General features: G+C 34.0%; 2 protein-coding genes across 2 annotated transcripts in view; one reads left to right on the top strand and one right to left on the bottom strand.

Annotated features, from left to right (window-relative positions):
* Positions 1-14,551, top strand: part of LOC132913308 (small ribosomal subunit protein mS33) — a 76,121-nt gene that overhangs the window by 23,163 nt on the left and 38,407 nt on the right. The window lies entirely within an intron of this gene.
* Positions 1-14,551, bottom strand: part of LOC132913299 (probable chitinase 10) — a 32,772-nt gene that overhangs the window by 4,692 nt on the left and 13,529 nt on the right. The window contains exons 2-7 of the mRNA XM_060971540.1: positions 4,138-4,219; positions 2,138-2,298; positions 1,443-1,680; positions 1,094-1,273; positions 827-950; positions 284-593 (exon numbers count right to left, since the gene is read on the bottom strand). Coding sequence (XP_060827523.1) covers positions 284-593; positions 827-950; positions 1,094-1,273; positions 1,443-1,680; positions 2,138-2,298; positions 4,138-4,219 — 1,095 coding nt within the window. The remainder of the gene's footprint in view (positions 1-283; positions 594-826; positions 951-1,093; positions 1,274-1,442; positions 1,681-2,137; positions 2,299-4,137; positions 4,220-14,551) is intronic.

The raw sequence follows: 14,551 nt of genomic DNA, 5'->3' as shown, positions 1-14,551 counted from the left end.
TATCCTTTCGAATCGCACAACCCAGTAATCACCATTCCCACTTATTATTAGAATCAAACAGACAGCTAAATTGCTTATCCTTTAACTACCTTCAACTGAGAATAAGCGATAATAAATTTCTAACCGCAAGAAATGCGGGAAGCATCTAATCGATCTATTATCTAAGGACCTCGCGAGTTAAAAAAATTTTATTTAAATTTACGATCCACGCAAGTTTCAATGAGTAAAATGGCACTTTGGATGAAGCAAGAGATCACGTTCAGAAGCAAGACATCGCATGTACCTCGTAATAGGCAAGAAAGCCGGATTCCTTGGTGTATTCGCCAGCCTTGCCACCGCCACTGGCAGGTGCATGAACACGGAAATTGGAGACGTTCGAGAGAGTGAAAGATCGGCCATAGGTCGGCATGCCGATGATCAGTTTCTCTTTAGGAGCACCCAAACGAACCCACATGGAGGCTGCATTATCCACACTAAGCTGTTTCTGCCATTCGGAATCTAACGAAGAAGCGTACAAGGGTGCGTTGTGACCCGTCTCTCGCTCCCATTTCCCGTGAAAATCGTATGCCATCAGGTTGATGAAGTCTAGGTAGCTAAGTAGGTATAATGATTTTTATCAACCCATTGACAATGGAATTAACAAAATCGTCAAAACGACGAATTTTATATTTCTTCTTTTTGCAACTGAAGATAGCTCCATTTTGCAATAATTTGTGTAACAATGTAAAAACGTATAGTCTATAGGTTTTCTTATTTGAAGGCAAAGCTAAAGTAAAGCTAAGACTAAGTAAAGCTAAGAAATTTAAATTTCGTTACGTCAATTTACCTAGCAACTGCTGGTACATCGTATCCACTTTTCACATTGTCAGGACCAACAGGCACAGCAGCTGTTAAAAGAAGTCTCGGCATTTTCTTCTCCTGAGCTTCAGCTTCGAACGCTTCTCGAAGCTCTATAGATGTACATAAATGAAATAGTATAATTAGATAATTTGTGTGAAGTTTTACAATGTAGCAGTAGATTTTGTAAGTGAATTACCTGTGAGCATATAAGTACGGATAATGAGAATCCAATTAGCATTAATTCTGTATTTACCTTTCAACAGAAGAACGTAGTTCTTCTTGTCGTCTCCTCCTTTCGGATATTCCCAGTCGATGTCGAGGCCATCGAAATTTCGATCACGCAAATACGAAATGGCACTGTATATGAAGGTTTGCCTTGCGTACCTCGTCGAGGACATGTCTTTGAATTTTTGAGTGCCGAACGACCATCCACCTGATTAAAATTACCAACGGTAACACTTGAATAAATCTTCATATACAGAAATTTTAAAAAACATTATTTAATTGATCAATTTTTTAATAAATAAATAAGTATACATTTTCTTGCTGACATATTTGAATCTATCTATCTTCGAGGAAGATATATTCCCTAAGATACTCACCAATGGCAAGTAAAACTTTCAAAGAGGGACTAGCCTTCTTTAAATTCACGATTCGTTCGTATAATCCAGTTTTTCCATCTTTCGTTTCGTCGTTCGACTCGAAGCTGGTCAGCTTGTTCTTTTTCAACCAACCGAAGGCGAATATGATGTGCGTACACAAGTCCGGTTGTATGTCTTCGGGTAAAAATTTCCCAATTTTCGTCCGGTATTGAGACCAGTTTGTATAGTAACATACAAGCTGTACAAATTAAAACTACATTACGATCCCTTCGTTGTGTTTCGTCTCCTATTTATTTCCTTTAGAAGGTAAATAACAAGGGAATAACAAGTGGATATTTCTGATATTACGAAGATCAAAACATAACTTTTTACGTTAAAGAGAATTATTTTTGATTTTTAAAATCACTTCCTCGTGAAAATGAAATTTCGTATGACAAAAAGGTATTCGTTTCAAAATTATTATAAATTAAATTTTACTGTAAATTGTATCATAAATTACACTATATTTTGTAATATTCTTTTTTCAAAGAATTCATTTCTTGGAGTACAAGTAACAAAGTTGTTGAAGCGTAAATGTAGATTTTTTTATTTCTAATTATATGACATTAAAATAGTTGAATAGTTTCAGCGAATTGCATGAATCAGTACAGAATTCTTTATACCATTGTATATATAACAATAATTATCATACCTACCTTGTAGTCCTCCGGTTTACCAGTCTGAATTTCATTCTTCTTGTTCTTATTATTGATACGATTTCGCGTGACCTTGAATCTGTTCACGCTTGCTGAGACTTCCTGATCGCTCGATATCGATGGGGCGGCGGTTGCCGGTCTGCGAAATCTTTTTCTTGTACCTGTTTCACGCATTATTTTTATACTAACGCGTTGTAAATTGATTTTTCTTTTTGAAATAGAGATAGGTAAGATATTAGCACTGCATGTTCAACTCTATTTGTTCTATTTACTTAATATTTATTCTGAAATTGTTTATTCTGAAAATGTTATAAAAATTATTCAAAAGAATTCATTATCGCAAAAGGCGAAGAATTTTCGAAACTGCAATCACGAAAGTAATGAATAATACAATAAAGACAAAAAATAACTAACATAAATCATTAATAATAATAAGTTACATATTGTTAAATTTGTCTTAGATTTTCGTACGAACTTTTCTGTGCGAATTGAGTGTCAAAAACATATTTAAAATAGATACATATACATATATTTATGCAAATGCTCTTAGAAGAGAAATTATGTTTGTCCGAGAAAGTTTCTCGAAATATTAGTACCAGTTTACATAACTTTGATCATTTGAGAATATGTGGGCCATTCTTATATAATGACTCATGTTTGTAATGAAGAAACGAAAATGGAGATTAGCGCCTTTCGCTCATTCTATATAGTGCTTTGCTTCCGCAACCTTGTCTTTTGAAAAATAAAAATGGTTGTAGAAATAATTTAAACCGAATGATGAAATATACGTTACATATGCTTTTACGATGAAATAATGTAAAATTGATGATTCTTTCAAAGCGATATCGCATGTTTATACATTGACCAGAAAAATATTTGTCTATACCTGAAATATATAGAATAAAAGTTTCACTTTTAGAACGTTAAAGAATTTAAAAGAAACATTTCTTGAATGAAACTAAGTATAATGTTGGAATACAACGATATTTCATGCATAGCCATAAGTACCCTTACACAGACATCCACACAGGCATTTGAACAGGACACTTATACAGGTCATACTCATTACTGTATAGAGGGTGGGGTTCAAAAGTATTTAAGGGATCAAGGGTCACTACCTACGTCTAGTGTGAAAGTAACTGGCCAACAATTAACAATTCTTGTATGCGTTGTTAATTATATCACTCGCTTATATACATCAGGTTCTGTAGTTTTGTTTAATAAACATCACTGAATATTATTTCAACACAAACATTGTGTTTTCCAAAGATTATTAATCTTAACTTCAAGATTAAATTCTAACATATAAACTCAGAAAATTGTAGATTTTGAGATATAGTGAGTCGAACAATTGATCGTATGTACTCGGATTTGAAACAAAATTATCTTGACAGGGAAACGAATTAACAAGATTAGGAAGACTGAAATTATCGATCGAATTACTTATCGCACTTCCCTCGTCAAGTTGAATTAAAAATGTAAAATCTGAACAGGTCCAAAACCGAAGAAAAAGTTGACACATAGCAGACTAAATTACGGCTGTTTTTCGAGCACCATCCGTTAATTTATACCGTCAATGCATTCATATCACATAATACATACGTAAGAGGTGGCTTGGCACGCGATTAATTTTTTGAGACGCTACGTTTGCAAAAGTAAACTCTGAAAGCGAGTTAATGTCACAATTATCAAATAATAATTAACTATTTCCTACGTAAAAAACAATATTTTACCATTTATCAATCCGTAGGGATTTATCAATCCAAAAATCACTATACCAACTAAATTAAAATGAAAATAAGCTATCAGTTTATCTCAAACCAATTTCCTGAAAAATTTACTTTCCTTGTATTGCTTGTATCGCTCTCTTAGCAAATCGTCGTCGATATGCAGTACCAATTATCCTAGTATTTCGAAACGAGAGGAAACGAACTGGTATTACGTTAAGAGAGGAAAATAAGCCAAAGATTCATATCATTGGAAAACTGGTAAGTGATTACCTTCTGCATTGTCGAGAGTTCCGAGAAGTACGATCAAGCAGACGAGCAGCAGCCAACAACAGGTCGTTCTGCTAGTCGACACCTGAAAAGAAAGTGAACGTGTTACTGATCCGTGGAACCTGTCGCTGCTATTACGCCTAAATGTTTGACCGGGAAACAAACGCGAAATATCGAAATATTTTCATGGATCTTGTTCACCAGGAGCCCATTCAGTCCGCCTCGGAGAGGCCATTTTCTTCTTTGTGCTCGTTCGGGTCGATAAACTAACAAAAATGCGGTCACCGTTGAGGAAACGTTCAGATTTATACCGCGTGTTGCTCAAACCTATCAATCACCTAACTTAAACGTCGCATTTTTTTTTCTTTTTTAGAAAAACGTATTAGACAGGTGGAAGTTTAGCTCATAGATGTTTAATTAGCGAGCAAGCGTTTGATTGTGGTAAGTTATTGTCGCATTACTATTCAGCAATGTAGACGACTTTCAACGAGTGGAAAATTATTCAGTGGTACATGCACGTGTACCATACGGTGGTACATGTACTTAATAGGAGAGAATTCTTAATGCAGAGAATATTATTCACTGATATATTTAATGACGCAGAAATTATTAAACATGCAATAAATAACATACTTTACGAAGTGATAAAAATGTTGCAACGTAATTGCTGGTATTTTGAATAATGCAACTATATAATTTACATGTGATTTTAAAGGGAACTTCGTTGAGAAATACAAAGTTGAAATTGGTTCGATAAAGTTTGATTAATCTCCGCAAGAATTGAAAACATAACTTTTTAGTTCTTTTACGATTAAGCAGTCTCTTTTAATACGTAATACGTATACAGAGTTGTTTCGGAGTATTATGCAACTTCTGTTGAATAACCACACTGTAAACAGAGACGAATCTTCTATCCCCAAAGAATGAATAATGAATATGCGAAATGAAATGAAAGGTATATCGAAAATGTATTTCGTTAAAGGCTACAAATATTATGAAGGGAATACAGAGAAATAGCTGGCCGTTTGATTTGTGAAATTTTTCTGGCGAATTATTCTTACATTCGAAAAAAGAAATACGGGCTTACGATGAAATATTAGTCACGACAAACACCATTACAAAAACCAGAGAAAGTTATTTGTGGTTTCTACGATCAATTACCAAGACCTACTGAATTGAAAATTGAGAATCGTAAACTTCCCTATTTAAGCGAAATGGGGTATAATAGTGTGCGTGGGAAACGAGAAGCTGTTACATTGAAGAAAAGTTTTATGGAAAGTTTCGTTTCATTATAAACAATCGTAAAATTGTAATATCGTTTATTTGTTTAAACGTTTCCTGGCGCCGTGAACAATTTCTCCTATCGAGTTTCACAAGCTATTAATAATTATGTTATCGAGACACTGAATGCTTTCTGCAATAAGAAGGCTTTAATTTAGAAATTTCATTTATATTTAGCACGAATAAAGAGCAACTAGAGAATATGCTATGTATATTATTTTCTAAAGTAATGGAAACAACTTAAGAAATTAATTATGTTTTCAAATTAACATTATAATAATAATAATAATCAAGTATAGTATTAATAATTAATTTTATAAATATTCTATTGTAATATTCCAAATGTTAAATGTTAAATAAGATCGTCTGAGTAAATCCCATTAAAAATTTCTACAGAATTTATACTATTTATTAAGAAATATGTCTGACCTTTCCCATTTCTAAAAAAAAATCGATCCTTTCTTGTTTCTTCTTATTTTCAGAAGAGGACGCCCACTTGTGAATTTATCGTATATTTTATAAATTTTCAATCTCTTACTTAATCGCGATAAAGGAATATTGCGACATACGCGCTCTGAAATATCTCGTGAAAGCGTTTCCAATTGTAATACTGCATCTAAATAGAGTTCTGCTTCACAGAGCGTTCCAGAGTTGTTTCGAGATAAGAGAGGAACTGCTAACTGATTAAAAATCCGATTACATTCTCCGGCGAAGAGAACTTTTTCACAATATTTTCACTCTATTGTCATTTGCGTGGCAATTAGCCGAGTCTTTATTAGGTTTGCAATTATTCCACGTTATACATTTTATGTTCATTATTCGCGTAGCTTAGCTAATTAGCACAATGCGGGTAGATTAAAGAATACAACTAGGAACGGATGCTTTCAAAACCACTTTGTATGTACATTTGTAGACAAGTGCTTTTGCTCCCCTCTTATTTCCACTTCATTCCAGATATAAGGATCGTAGACTAGTTTCATTGCGTAGAAAAATTTATATCTATTATTAAAAAACAAATAAATGGTTTTAACATCATATTCTTAACGAATAACTGAATGTCTTGACTTTGTATTTTGTAGTAACAGTAATTTCAGTTTTCAATTACAGAAAGCAGAAAACGAAGCTATTAAGAAAATGTTGCAGTCGGAAGCGGGGCAAAAGAAGCCAAAATATTAATTACTCTAAATACATCAAAATACATAGCGTAACTTCGGCGTGAAATTTTGTGATATTTTTTATAAAATCCTTTTTATAAAATATACGAAAATCTTTATGAGTGACTCTTTAATCGCGTACATAAAAATTTGCATAATTATCCATAGTCTAGCAACAACAAAATATTTTCTTCGTCTGTGTAACACTTTTGAACAGCGCTGTAACATTAATGCGAGTATGTATTTTGTTTAGGTCGTAGTAGCGAGTTAATTAGCGAAGAAAAAGAAAAGAAAAGAGAAGAAAAAGGAATCGGTTCGTCAGTGTCGCAGTTGGCTGACCAGCCAAGATCGACCATCCGTGAAAATTTCACTGGCGTTACAGATTTTCGAAAGCCAAGAGCCAACGTCGTATCGTTAGCTGTCGCGAGGTAACGTTCGATCGCCGATTCTCCACGATCAGAGAAATCGATTCTCAAGATCGCCTATTAAGGGGAGAACGTAATTATTTCGTCGATTATACAGTTTGCCGATATCGGCCGCAGTAAGCGCCATTCTCCCTTTTTCTTTTGTTTTCTTCGCCGCCGCTATTTTCTTCTCTTCCCTCATCGTGTTACATAAATCCTGTTATTTTATGAAATTTCGTAACTTTATCGTGGAACATATTGAAACACAGTACATATTAAATATTATCTTAACTCGTAGCCATTATGTCCTTACTTTTTTTTTAAAAGACTTTTTGAACATACACAATATACATACATGATTACTATTTATTTTTAACATTTCACTATTTCTCAAAGAAATATATTATCTATTTCAGTGCTATTCGTCAACGCACATATTTTGTTGAAATTTCAATAAATTCAAGGAAAAAGTGCAATTTCCTTATTCTTTATCTCCTGCTTGCATCGACTTTTGGCATTTTTATATTTTACTCTTCTCTTCTGTATATATCTTCACCTTTCAACACCTTTCGTTTAATTAATCATTAAAAATAAATTTCATGTTTTAGTATGAATACGAATAGTGTTTAAGTGATACGAACACCGCTCGTTGTATGATATTTTACTCTTATATTTACTCACGGATCGTTAACAACATTATGTGAGTACAGTTGATATGTGACACCCCGTATATGATGCAAAAGCAAGGCACAAAACATTTCTGTACAATCTAAAGTGAAATCAGAGTGCACATGTTCAGATGCCGAATAAGTTGCCAATAAAGATTCAAAAGTAAATCCATTAAATTTTCGGTTAATCAAGTTTTAACAGTAGAAACGGCGCGACGCTCAGCCATAATGTAATAAGTGTGTCATATTTCTCGATACTGCTCGAACGTGACCGAGCACAAGTGAAACGACACGGAAATGAGCGAACAGCCCAGCGAATGTAATTAGCGAGGCGGGAAGGAAAGGGACGAGAGCCATAAAAAGCGATTTTTCTCTTCGATCAATTCGTTTGTCGATGCGTGAAAAATTGCAGTAGCCGCGTAAAGCCGCGTTCGTAAAGTCTCATTCTACTGTAGCGTCACATTCTACAGTAGCGTCTCATTCTACTTACGTCTGAAGAATAAACACTCTTTATTATAGAGTTATATAGAATTATATTGTATAGATATTTTTTATTACATGTTATATTAGGTTTTACATTATTATTCTTCCTATAAATTTTACAAATCATTAATTATAATTTTGTATAAAGAAGAAGATTTGGAATATCGTATTTAATATTTTCTAACAATTTCATATCAAATTTTAGTTATGTCAAAATCAAATGACGAGTTCAATTAAATTCATTTGAACCAGTCGGAGTTAATAATTTACACAAAATTGCTGTACAAATTTTAGCTCCGTCAATACAAATAATTTGAAATTTCTTTATCAGAATACCTGTTATCTACTTCGCTTGAAGTATTACTATATTTTACTACATTTTATATGTTTAGTAATATGTTTACTCGTACTTCAGACCCACAGCCTAGTGCAAAAGAGATTATTCATATATCCATCACATATACATTCTATATAAATATTATTTATTATATATAAATTTCTACTTTTGTTTGTTCTTATTGGTCAAGTTACTTGACTTTGAATAAGCTGAAATTTTGAACTTGAATTTACTAGAGTTTCATATTAGTGAAATGGTTTCAAGATCCTTGAACTGGATATGGGGCACTTGCTGTCGAGCGATTTAACTAATCTAAACGAGCCTTAAGGTTGAACCACACCTGGAAGTTAGAACCGACCAAAGCTAGTGGTTTAATGGGAAGAAAAAAACGTTTTCTTGTTGGGAGAAAAGTAGCATAAAGTACCGTGAGAGACCGCGTTTAGCTTTCTTCTTCGCCATATTCCCCATTCTCAGTCGCGTTTACCCTTTTCACCTCCTTTCTCGCTCCCGTTTCGTTTCATTCCGTTTCATGGAAACGCCGCCAACGATTACCCGCGAAACCGCGATGCGAAAAATAGCTACCTTGTCCAGTTTAACACTGTAATCATATATCTAGATGAGTTATAGGTGAAGTTTCGTTTTACTCTTTCATTTGTTCATTATTTCTTTATTTTAATGAAATGATGGATGAAAGTTCTAACGCGAAAAGTTATTGAAAATTGTTAAGTAATTTTGTCAAGGTTTATTAGAATAATAGAATAAATACTACGTGGAAGTGATCTATGTAAACCGAAGACACGAAGAGATTTCCACGATTTGAAAAACACTGGCACGTCACATTATTATAAATTCTTCGATTTCTTCGTGCGTGAAAGAAGCAGCGATGGAAAAATTATTAAAAAATGAAATATCACTTTAATGCGACGTTTAAATTCCGCACAAGCACAGGGCATTATTTTATATAATATTTTAACTATTGTAATTTAGTGGTTCAAATTTTACAGATACAGGAATATAAAAGAATTTATTTAATTATAAAATTCAGTAGAGACACAGAAAATTGTAAGGACGCCACTTAACTTGCATCGTACCGCGTTATGAACAGTCTCGATGAAATATTTCTTCTGAGATGAAAGGAGGCAACGTGTATCGTAAATGATCACTTGGATAATGGAATGTCGAGACAAGAACGTGTTCGAATAATAGGGAAATAATGGAATAACGAGATTTCAGATTACAGGCTGTGCTTTATTGAAAGAAAAGTTATGACCTCTATTAACATTGTTTCCATGGATTGGTCAGGGAAGCTTCACATTCCGTATTTGTGCACCAGAGGACACAGCTTATTTCGTCAAATTATTACACGGTACATATATTGGAAAGCAATTTGTGAAATTGATGCGGTGCTTGGATCGACGTTCGAAGGGTTCTCAACCCATAGAAACATAAACTAAAATCATTACGTCCAGTTCTTCGCTTGGAGTATAGCGTTCACCCCATCGAATCATGTTTGCGCGATATTTGTTAGGTTTTGTAATTTTTATTTATTTAATTTTCAATTAATAGTTCGTCTAATATAACGTTTAATAAATAAGCGATAGCACAATTTATTCTATAACGTCTCCCTTTTCCTTTATTCCAATTTAAGTATCTTCATAAATGTTTCTTGTAACTGTAAATGTTCAAGCATATCGAACCAAAATTATGAGTCCACCACAGTATGGCTATTTCTTCTTATCCTGGCACGTTATTCGTTTTATTAATTAACAAACTGTTGTCGTTGCTATGCTGTTGTAGCCAATATCTTCAATCTAAACATGTATCTTCATATAATGTCTTCCTTTTTCTTTAATTCCAATTTAAATATCTTCATAAATGTTTCCTGTACCTGTGAATGTTCAAGCATATCGAACCAACCTCAGTATAGCTATTTCTTCTTATCCTGGCACATTATTCGTTTTATTAATTAACAAACTGTTGTCGTTGCTACGCTGTTGTAGCCAATATCTTCAATCTAAACACGTATCTTCGTATAATGTCTTCATTTTCCTTTAATTCCAATTTAAATATCTTCATAAATGTTTCCTGTACCTGTGAATGTTCAAAAATATCGAACCAACCTCAGTATGGCTATTTCTTCTTGTCCTGGCACATTATTCGTTTTATTAATTAACAAACTGTTGTCGTTGCTACGCTGTTGTAGCCAATATCTTCAATCTAAACATGTATCTTCATATAATGTCTTCCTTTTCCTTTAATTCCAATTTAAATATCTTCATAAATGTTTCCTGTACCTGTGAATGTTCAAGCATATCGAACCAACCTCAGTATGGCTATTTCTTCTTATCCTGGCACATCATTCGTTTCATTAATTAACAAACTGTTGTCGTTGCTACGCTGTTGTAGCCAATATCTTCAATCTAAACACGTATCTTCGTATAATGTCTTCCTTTTCCTTTAATTCCAATTTAAATATCTTCATAAATGTTTCCTGTACCTGTGAATGTTCAAGCATATCGAACCAACCTCAGTATGGCTATTTCTTCTTGTCCTGGCACATTATTCGTTTCATTAATTAACAAACTGTTGTCGTTGCTACGCTTTTGTAGCCAATATATTCCATCTAAACACATATCTTCGTAACAAGTATCTCCATAAATGCTTGCCTTGTGCGACACATATTTAATCTAACGAACATGATCATCTAAGCAACTTCGTAGGTTCGTTCCTTTACGATCTTTAGATTAATTAAAGTTTTATGAAAGCTCGGCAACGATCATTCCTATTGGACATCGAATCGTTTAGATTGAAACGTTCGTCTGAAACGAATGAACTTAATTGCATGACATATTATCTATTAGTTTTCTTCATTTAACTGTTCAGCCGGGCTCAGCCGCTAGTTTTATTTCGCTAACGTTGAATGTAGCCAATCTTTTCTTTCTCTTCTCTTCTCTTCTCTTCTCTTCTCTTCTATTGGGTTGGCAACTAAGTGATTGCGGATTTTGTCAATACCATCTAATGACAGAAGAGAAGAGAAGAGAAGAGAAGAGAAGAGAAGAGAAGAGAAGAGAAGAGAAGAGAAGAGAAGAGAAGAGAGAGAAAAGATTGGCTACATTCAATTAGACGGTATTGACAAAAATCCGCAATCACTTAGTTGCCAATCTAATACTTACTACGCAGGCGTACTTCGCTTGCAGCAAGAAGAAATAAAAATGTGATAAATAGATTGCGGAAGTTGACGCATTTATTTAAGAATTTAAATACAATACAAGTTTATGATTTTATTGACGTAACTAAAGCATTCATGTACGTTTTTGCAATTTATTATGCGTGAATTGTTATTCATAAATGCATGAAGATATACAGTCATTGTAATACTCTTAGTGTCTTCGGATAAAGTAGGGTTATTTGGCAAATTTATTCAGACAAGATAATTTTGAATGACTTAGGTAAAAATTGTAGCCATTTCTGGGAAATTTATTAGCTTGGCAACTAATTGATTGTGGATTTTGTCAATACCACCTAATGACAAAATCAGCAATCATTTAGTTGGTCAATAGAAGATAGAAACTAAATGGATATTTTCTTCCTGTGGGAGTTATTTATTTATTTTACTATGAACAGGTTGACTCATCTTTTACATGTAAGCGAAATATCATAATTCAGACAATTAATATTAATTTAATAATTTTCTAAATATCTAATTCGTTTCATAAAAGAGATATCTTAGAAAAAACGAAGCTGGCACCCCGCTGGGGGTAGCCACCCACATGCTATATTTATTTTTATTTTATTTTTTTTTCACCAATAAGATATAATACTTTAGCAAATGTCCATAAGGACAAATTGTAAAAAACCAAAATAAAATATATAAAAAAAAATCTAATTCGTTTCGAAGAACTTTGTAGTTTAAAAGAAGAGAATTTGTTTAGTTGAAAAGAAGATACAGAGTCACCGAAGAAATGCTGCTAGTCTGTTGGTTTGCTAACTTTGACAATTTGTTGATAACACCTGTTGTACTCTACATTGTACTTTATTCGAATATATCTGTGCTTAACAAAATTATTTCGTCCAATTAAAATTTATTCAGACGAGGCACGTTTATTGCTGTATTACTATGGCATTTTTATTCAACAGACCTCTGTCAACCATTAAAAATTTATCCAGATGAAGCATAGTGTTCAGGTGAATTAATTCCATTTTTTAATTCCATTCAGAAAGATACAGATTTACATAAATATTCATAGTTTACTGATTTATCGTGGAAATTTTCGAAGACCCCTCATGGCGTGACATTGTATAATAAGGTCGTTTATTCGTGAAAGCTTTTAACACCACGAAGGTCGATGTTCTCCGTAATTAATGCGACTGGCATACATACGGCAACTTGATCTTGCAACATGTTACAAATGAATCATCATTTAGTGTAAATACGGCTCGTCCAACAATTTATATAACGATTTTTGTATCTCGTCTATCAACGTGGTAAATTAATTGTTATACTTTATTAAACTGGAAAATGTTAACTTGCGAAATGCTCGCAGACTTATATAGACGTAATTCGAGATTCTAACAGTGTAAGGAAGAAAACTGAGGGTTCAACTAGGAAGATGTAGCAGCGAAAGATCGTAAATTAATCCACCTAATTAGCTTTCTTTCGAAATCAAAATTCGTGCCATTTGTGGATCACGAAACACTAGCGCCACGTAGCGGTGAAAAGGTGCAACTAATTTTCATATCTGTCCTTGTCGTACAGTAGTGCGCTCCTTGTCTACGATCGATTCTGCCATCTATTGAATTTGGCTGGAACTACGAAAAAGTAACAGGAGCATAGAATGAGCGAGGAGGTATCTCAACTCCTGTTAGACAAGGAGCACACTACTGTGCAACAAGGACGGACGTATGTGACGTCACAGACAAGGAGAGCTATATTGTGCGACAAGGATAGACATACTTCTCCTTCTAATTTCACGATTATTCGTTAATTACGCTTTTTCCTGGTAAAATTTATGAACTTTCAGGATCGTACGACAAAGTTAGGACCTCTGGCAAGATTCACACATCAATTTCGACCGGAATTTCCCTTTAATTAATTAGTTATTAACAATTTTCGTTGGAAGTGTCGCGGCTACCGCGGTACGGGCCTGCGATTTTTCATAAATATCAATCTTTTGCGGCATTAATTCGCTCTCTAAGGAATTTTAGAAGCTTCCTTAGATCCTACGCTAAGTTCTTCGTGCATAAAAGTTCGTAAATTAATTACGCGTGGCGAGAATTATGCGGAAATTCACGGCGTCGCCTCTGGGCGACGAGGATACGCCGTGGATAATTATTAAAAACTGAATAATTAGGCACAAATTACGCTCGAAAACGGTACGAGAATGTTGCCATGGATCCCTTCTATGTTCTACGATTCCAAAAGTGCGAGAATTTATTCCAAAAACGGAGCAATTAACGAAAATTCAATGAATTAGAAAGAGACGTATGTCTGTCCTTGTTTCACACTAGCACGCTCCTTGTCTAACAGGGGCTGAGTTACCTCCTCGCACATTCTATGCTCCTGTTACTTTTTCGCAGTTTGAAACATTTCCGATAGATGGCAGCTGTGGACGTAGACAAAGAGCGAACCACTGTGCGACAAGAACAGACATATGTCTCCCTCTAGAGCCCATCGAATAAATTACATAGATTGTGGAGTTTTATGCATGAAAGATAAATACGAAGGTGAGAAAGTTCATAAAATGCGCATAATACGACAGTGATATATGAAACATTCAAAGTACTATGCTTTCCATAATTTTTGTGTAGGTGGAACAATTTTCCCCAAGATTCTATCTTTTTAATTACACTTATCAAAATACGTGTTTGTATACGAATCTATATTTACGAGCCTTGTATTTTTATATTTCCCAGAATTACATAAAAATTCACTGAATCTAGTAACAACATTGTCATTGGTCAATAATTCGTGAATTCTGCCGCCGGCCAATTAACAACCTTCTTCCGGTGTCTTCCTACTTTCACCGAAATTTGAATTTCGAGCACGATCGACGATTTTTACATGGGACTTTTAAAACAGGCCTGCGAATT

This window comes from Bombus pascuorum, chromosome 13 (assembly GCF_905332965.1).
Source record: "Bombus pascuorum chromosome 13, iyBomPasc1.1, whole genome shotgun sequence".
Taxonomy (NCBI): domain Eukaryota; kingdom Metazoa; phylum Arthropoda; class Insecta; order Hymenoptera; family Apidae; genus Bombus; species Bombus pascuorum.
Note: the sequence above shows the minus strand (reverse complement) of the source record. Positions and strands in the feature narration are given on the sequence as shown.